The 8398-nt window shown below is 35.6% G+C and overlaps 1 protein-coding gene across 1 annotated transcript; it reads left to right on the top strand.

The window, feature by feature from the left end:
* The first annotated feature begins 1991 nt into the window (after nt 1–1991).
* Nucleotides 1992–4874, top strand: LOC132048689 (transcription factor MYB113-like). The gene is given in 4 exon segments (XM_059439387.1): nt 1992–2127; nt 2240–2369; nt 4300–4492; nt 4536–4874. Coding segments are annotated over 4 exon segments (798 nt in total).
* The last annotated feature ends 3524 nt before the right edge of the window (nt 4875–8398 follow it).

Raw genomic sequence — 8398 nt, forward strand, 5'->3', positions numbered from 1 at the left:
TCAGCACGACTCGTTCGAGAAATTTCGAAAAGAAGAAGAAAAAACCTAAGTCTAGGGGTCAAAAAAGAAAGAAGAGCTCGAAGGATACCGCAGGTTCATCCGAAGCTCGAGGCCTGAGGGATGATCCCGAGGATGACATTTGGATTACAAACATCGTATCGGGGCCAAAAATCGGGCCGAGGACGGCTTCGGTGGAGGTCCCGGAAAGCGTCGGTGATATATCGAGCTCAGCCACTGGTGGGGAACTGAGGTCCCTTTCCCCCCAATAGCCGAATATATCCAAGCCTCGGTTCCCATAAGGGCCGTCGAGCTGATCGGCGTTATGGGGGACACTTCACCTGAGGCGGGGCCTTTGGTAAAAAGGGCCGAAACAACTTCAAGGTCTAAGACATCTCCAAGGGCCGAAGCAAACTACAAGGGCCGAAACGACTTCACCTCCTTCTTCTGCTCCATCCTCGGAACGGGATAATCTCGATGATATGTTTGCCAACACTCCTCCTATAACGACGGAAGCTTCGAGCCTCGGACATCTTCCTATTCCGCGAGCATCGAGGAGGCCTACTCGGTCTACTGAGTCAGGTTCGAGGTCTCGACTTGTAGATATTTATCCGGCTCCAAGTGCAGAGCCGAAGAGGACCAGGTCGACCATGGTCACCGTTCCTGAAGATTGCAGTTTTTTATCTCGCCCCGTGGGGGTGGCCAGTTATATATGACCTCTCGTTTCGGAGTCTGACAAGGAAAAGATGGACGGACTCTCATGGCAGTGCCTTCTCAACGAGGGTATGCATGCTGGCAACCGGGTGAACATTCTTTCCTCTCCTTCCAATAAGTTTTAACTTATCTGGTGTAACTTTCACTGTTCTTGATCTCTAACCTTGTTTATTTTATTCTTTTAGAGTATCGTGCTTGTGAACGAATCTGAGGAGCTTCCTGTTAAGGGGAAATGACCACTTTGCCCTTCTGCTTTTGTATTTACCAATTTGCCCTTCTGCTGTTGTAGAAAGAACTGTAGACTAGATGGGGCCACTGCACACAACTGTCTGTGCCGTTTTTGCAACATATATGCACACCAGATTTATCTCTCTGATACTCTTAGATGCCCTTGGTAATTTTGAAAATATAGTAAACTCTGAGTACTTTTTCAATTTTTCAATATTTCAAAAATATCAAACTGTGTGATGTCATGTTAAATGAGTAGTACATAGCAAGTTAGCAGCTTTTTGGTACTTTCTTTTTGCAGCCGCATGCCAAACTTGTTTAATCATTTAATCTCAAAATAGTTTGCTTAGTTATTTTTTTTCTTTATTTAACTAATTAGGAAATGTATATATATATATATATATATATATATGACATGTGATGAAGCCATAGCTAGATTTTTCAATCATATGTGAATGAGGAAACCAAGATCTCTTTTGTTTGTTAGATTTTTGAGTGATACAAAGTCAAATTCCTAAAATTAAAAATTAACTATATAAAATAGCATAGTTGAAGTACGTGAAGCAACCTTAACGTTTATTTCCAAAGGAAGCTTCAAGGAAAAATTCTAAAGCCCCTAATGCTTCAAAATGAATGCCAAAAGGAGGATTTGATTGACTTGCCCATGAATATTTTTAATTGTTCTATACAATCACATATTAATTGAAAAACAAGTTTCATGAGATACGACTTGGCAGTAGAAATCATAGAAAAAAATGTCTTCGTTGAGAGGTTAATAAAACAATACTATAACTTTGTTCATGTTGGGTCCGGGCAACGCCCGGGTTATCCTTACTAGTATATAAAGAGACTGAAAAGGTACGTAGAAAGAGCAAGCAAGCAAGACTGCAAGAGCCATCAGGAGCTACTAGGTTTTTTCTCTCTTTTAGTACCTTGTCCTTAATATTTATATTCTGACTTTCCATCACGAGCTTTGCTTAAACTCAATCATTGGGGTTGTGTTTAATTAATTTGTACTTGGTGTTCATTTGCAGGGAGAGAGACTTGTGATCATGAACAATACTTCTGTTTCTACGACGTTGTCCGGAGTGAAGAAAGGTGCATGGACTAAAGAAGAAGATCTTCTTTTAAGAAAATGTATTGAGGAGTATGGAGAAGGAAAGTGGCATCTTGTTCCCATTAGAGCTGGTAAAATAATCTCACTGGCCATCCCACTATATTATTGACATGGTTTTAAGTGCTATCAGAAGAGTATGTCCGAAATATGCACCATTATGTTTACTTATGTGAGTACATGCAGGTCTGAATAGATGCAGGAAGAGTTGTAGACTAAGGTGGCTGAATTATCTAAGGCCAATTATAAAGAGAGGTGACTTCTCCTCAGATGAAATAGATCTTATGTTGAGGTTTCATAAGCTTTTAGGCAACAGGCAAGTTCAAACACTTTGTCATAATATCCGGAGCGAAATTCAAGATCTGAATTTTATAGTTCTAGTTTCTTGTCTTTTCGTGTTAATGAATTCTGTTGTTTTAAGTTTGGTGTGTGAATGAGAAATAAAAATCTGAACAAGGTTCTTTTTTAAAAGAAACTTTGTCCCTCGATGATTAAAGAGAGAAAAGTTATTGTGCTCATAGCTTCGTGCCGTGATCGCTCGCTCGGGTTGGCTTTCGCCAAATGATCTGATTGATAAAATTTTCGAACAAGCATCATTTTCAAGCAGTCACAACTTGTTTCTGAAAAGGTATTTGCGCACGTCCGACACGCCGGAGATTTGCAAACTTTCTCCCCTCATTTTGCATTTGTTTTCAAAACAACTTAAGTGTCCAGTGTGATATGCTATTCGTTGTTTTTAGTTCGACAAATTCTATAATTTGAAGTGTGCCTCTATTATAGAATAGTTTTCAGTTCTATCATGAGAGGAATTAATCCAAGTATCTAGGGCAACAGTGAGGGAATTAAATAACTTAAGGATTATACAATAAATTATTTTGGCTCGGAATTATATATTTAGTTTCTGTTCTAACTCCTACCTTTTTTGAATTATTGCTTTAAACACAGATCAATAATCCAAATTTATAATTTGTGCATATTAAATAGATTTTGTAAGACATATATCTAAATAATATGAGCTAAAGTTATTGAGTTCTTCTAACACATACCTCAGTACATCTGCTCCTGATAATATCTCATATCTATCTCCCTTTGAACTTATAAATACTAGCGCAACTTTGGTTGAGCACAAAATTTAAGATATCCATTGTGACTTATTTACAATATTACTAGTTGTGGAAATAAAATAGTAATTAAATTAGTATTTGACGTGTTAGATTCATCAAGAAAAGATATCAAGAGTATGAAAGTGCAAAATTTGAATAATTGAATAATATTATAATGTTATCTTCCTACTTTTATAAAGTGGTTGTGAGACCATCTATGTTGTATGGCAAAGTGTTGGCCGGTTTTCATGTCCAGAAGATGAAAGTAGATGTCGACATGGATGTTTGGGCATACTAGGAGAGATAAGATTCGGAACGAAGATATTTGGGACAAGGTGGAAGTTGTCTCCGCGGTGGACAAGATGAAGGAGGCGAGATTGAGATAGTTCGGGCATGTGGAGATGCACAAATGCCCCGGTGAGTAGGTGTGAGAGGTTAGTTATGATGAGTATGAGGACAGGTAGAGGTAGGAGAAAAAAGTATTGGGGAGCAGTAATTAGACAGAACATGACACATTTGCAGCTTACTTGGGACATGTCGAGTTTCCGTTATCAGTATTATTATTATTATTATTATTTTCCTACTATCTTATTATTCGATTTTATTATTACCTTTTTTTTGTTGCTTCGGTTACAGTATAATTATTTGTTGTTCTTTTCTCCTTTATTTTTAGCATGGCTTGAACAAATTGGAGAGAATAGAGATTCATTAAGTAACTTAATGTATAAGTCTTATTTTAAAATGATTAGGTTTGTATCATCCTTCCTTACAATGAGAAGTGTTGGGCTGTTGGGCTGTAGGCTGAAAGGTGCTCTTTTTCAGCCGATGGACAAAAGAATGAGCGCTTACAAATTATTTTGAAAAAAAAAAAACTAGCACAAACACGTTGCAAAGGTTCGAACCCGCAATAGTGACCGACTTTGTAGTGAGCCACCATCCTCTCCATATATCTGTTTTCCAGATTATATACGTACATATATTTATCAAAAATGGATGGTGTCGGATGACACCCCTTAGCTTAAGGTGCGTCCGCCCCTGTCCATATCCCATTTATGGAATTACAATGAATAGGTTGTTTTTGTTCTCCCACTTTTTTCATACATAATCGGATTTAATTTAACTATGTGGCTAATAATTACTTAGGTGGTCACTTATTGCAGGGAGACTGCCGGGAAGAACAGCAAACGATGTGAAAAACTACTGGAACACTCACTTTCAAAAGAAGTTAAATACTATTGTTCCTCTTCATCATCAAAAGATTAACAATAAGTGCAGAGCCATTACTAAGAATGAAATAATAAGCAATTAACCTCTAATCAATTACCGATAGGAAACTGTCAAGCATTAACCAAAGAAGAATAATGTTAAGCCCAAAGAAGAATAATGCTTCGTCGTACTGCAGCAACAAAAGTATCACAAACAATATTAGTACTACCGATGAAGGGAAAATGATTATGGAGAAGCCCATTGTTACGGCAGAAGAAGAGGACAACGTCCAATGGTGGTCAAGTTTATTGCAAGCTGCTAACTCCTCATCATTAAAGAAGAGGTCTGATGAGGAGATACAAAGTTTGTTGGACGAGGAAATATTACCAGCAATATCCAACCCCGTGCATGAGGAAATACTACCAGCAATATCCAACCCCGTGCAAGAAGGAGATATTGGTAGGGATGATTTTTTCGTTGATGTTGACCTATGGGATCTACTTAATATCTGAAGCCTTCATTACTATTATAAGAGATGCATGTGAGGGTATACTGAAAAATGTCTCTACATTACTATGTCCAAACTCCAAAGTACCACTAGGCCCCTACTCTCTATTTGCAAAAGGGTCATTAATTTATGATTTATCACCCCTACTCCTCTTTGCAAAAGGGTCATTAATTTATGATTTATCACCATTGTCATTCTCTATCTATTTGATTTGGATATTCTCATGTTGTGGTACTTAAAAATACAGAAAATTTCATAAATCGCTACAGTTTGGAGTTTAGTTATTAGCTATAGTTTAACTATTTAGTTGCCAGGCAGGCGGTATTCATTGTATTTGTTTACGCAACGAATCTAACATGTGTCAATTGTATTTGTTCGCAAAACGAACACAGTCTGTGTCAAAGTCTGTATTCGTTCGCAATGAATACAACCTCTATTAACTGTATTCTTTCGCGCAACGAATACAACCAAGGTGATACAGAAGATACAAAGGTGTATACAAGAATACAAACAACAAAAATACAGGGGAGTATACATAGGTACATAACCATAAAAACATGGTCAAACAAGGATACAAATAACAAAATACATCTCATACACTCATGTTACAATCAACGCGTAATACAAAAAGACAAAAGTGTATACAAGGATACAAACAACAAATACATGGTTTAATCAAGGTGAAATACAGAAATACAGTGATTTGCCGAAAAATTCCACCTTCAGAATACAAAAATACAGGCAAAATACAAAACTACATTTCTGATCTGAAAAAGATTTCCGATGCTGGAAAATTACTCCTTCCTCGAAATATAGAAATACAGGCCAGAGATCTCGGGTTTGAACAACACCCATGGACCAGTTTCTCCTCTAGAATTCCCTCTGGAAACCATATACGCCAAAATTTTTAGATTTCAATTTGGATTGAGGTAGGTTGGGGCCAGTGGCAGAGCCAAGTAGTGGGGAGGGGGTTCCCGAACCCCCTTCGGCGAAAAAAATATTGTATGTACATGGTTAAAATTATTTTTTATGTATATATAATAGACGTTGAACCCTCTTGACTTCTTCACATGTTTACTTCTTTGTATTTTTGAATCCCGTTAGTGGAAATCCTAGCTCCGTCAGTGTTTAAGGTTGTTGGAGTAAAAAGGGGGAAAAGAAGAAAAAGATAGAAGAGCAGAAAGAAGGTTTTAGGGAAAAACGCGAGCGATCTAGATAAGTTACGGCTTAAGTAGTATAGCACGTGCTTTTTCTCTTTTACTGTGAAATACAAAAATTAGCTACGTGTTGTAATTATTTCAAATTATAGTTGTGAATGTTAAATATATTGTATAAGTTAATTACACCGTGTAATTTTTTCTTAAAAATAAAACGTTAATTTTTCATTTTATCTTGTGTCAAGATTAGAGAGCATGCTATTTTCAAAAATTGGCCCGATAGATGTTTGGGCGATGTCTTGATCATGTATTAGCTCAAAGAGAATATGTATTTTAAGACTAAGACCATCTAAAAGTTGGGTTGATATGTATAAATTAATCCATAAGAAATCTTGTCAAAATATTTTCAAAATATCTTTTTGTTTAAGTTTGCTTAGGTATTTAAGAAATTATAAAAGAACACACAAATAAATTAAAACTTAAAAATATTTTTTTTGGGGGTTTGGGGGGGGGGGGGGGATGGGTTGAGATATGATCGGCTTTTTAACTATTTTAACCTAATCCATTTCAGCCCAACTAACTTTTGTGCAGGCCAATCAATCGCTGGTCATTCGCACTTTTGGCCCTATTTTGTGCTTGTCTTTAATTTTTTCCCCTCAAGATAAATAATTTTTCATTGGACATAATTTTATATTTCGCATCATAATATCCGACAAGTTATGTTCCATGTCCTTAAAGAACTTATGTCCCGCTAGGCATAATTTCAAATTTGAAGGGCAAAAATTAAAGACCAACCCATTTGAAGACCAAACCGTATAATTTCTTTATAAATTGCTCATTTTGATCCATCCAAATTCAGCTCAATCCGCCCATTTGGCACCGTCAATGAAGGTACTAGATTAGGGGCCGCTTGACCCCATACACCATATTAGCAAACAAGAGGATAAGGAGAGATGTAAGAAAAGGGAGTAGGTAATAATTAAGATGATTAGAGTTAGACGGTAGTTTTGACATTATTTGGTTGAAACTTAAAGAAAAATAAATAAATATTTGAAGTTGATCTCGAAAAAGAAAAACAAAAAATCAAAAATTGAAGTTTTATCCATGAATTGTGAGACCTTTTTCATTTCCTAATTTATATCCCTGCCATCCTTAACTAATTGCTAGGGGTGTATATGGATCGGGTCGGTTCGGATTTTTTATGTACCAAATCAAATTAATTATATCGGGTTTTTTAATCGATAAATCAAACCAAACCAATAAAAGTCGGGTTTTTTGACTTCGGGTTTTTCTGGATTATTTTTTTCCCGGAAAAATCTTCATACAAAATATAACTTTTATTTCAATTATTGTTTTAGTCCTAGTAAGATACAACTATACAATTAAACTGTTTCTTAAGAAAATGACAAAAAAGTGAAATGAGTATGACTTATAAGCATTATTACTACCATCTAGTGTGAGGATTGAATTACTTTTGGTATGACTTATAAGCATTAGTATTGATTTTGTTTTAATTATTTGAGTTATAACATATATAGCGATCATCATAAAAATACCAATTCAAATCTAATTAAGTACTTGGAATAATATGTTAAATAGCGTAATAATGACTATGAAAAAAGAATTAAGAAATATTTACAAATTACATTATAAGTAAATCTTTTATGTATAAAATATATTAAAAATATATATACATGTAATGTCGGGTTGGTTTGATTTGGTTTGACTTTTTATAGTTAAAACCAAACAAAACTATAAAATTATGATCAGTTTTTTTTCTCCAAATAATAAATTAAAAGACCAAAACTAATCAAAATTAAGATTTGATTTAATTGATTTATGTATCGATTTTCTTTGTACAATATATTAGCAATATATAAAGGGAAGAAAAGGGACACGAATGAAGAAACCAAAGAGTATTAAGAAACGGATGATGCAATATAATGCGCCACTTTCAGCTACTTGTTTGGAAACGAAAAAATTGCTTGATTGCTACAGTTTGTCGATACTATGAGATATAAGATTCTACGAAGAACTTCCTGGACCACATTTTAATTAATTGCATAGGCAGAGAATTAAGTTTTGGGAGGGGGGGGGGGGAATTAACTCGTTGATAATGTGATATATTCAAGCACCCCATTCAAATGCTTGATTGCTACAGTTTGTCGATACTATGAGATATAAGATTCTAGGTAGAACTTCCTGGACCACATTTTAATTAATTGCATAGGCAGAGAATTAAGTTTTGGGAGGAGGGGGCACGGGAAATTAACTCGTTGATAATGTGATATATTCAAGCACCCCATTCAAGGGCGTGACCTAGTAGTTAATAAAATAATAAAAAATGATTAGGTCTTAGGTTCAAATTTCA

This window comes from Lycium ferocissimum, chromosome 3, assembly GCF_029784015.1.
Source record: "Lycium ferocissimum isolate CSIRO_LF1 chromosome 3, AGI_CSIRO_Lferr_CH_V1, whole genome shotgun sequence".
Lineage (NCBI taxonomy): Eukaryota > Viridiplantae > Streptophyta > Magnoliopsida > Solanales > Solanaceae > Lycium > Lycium ferocissimum.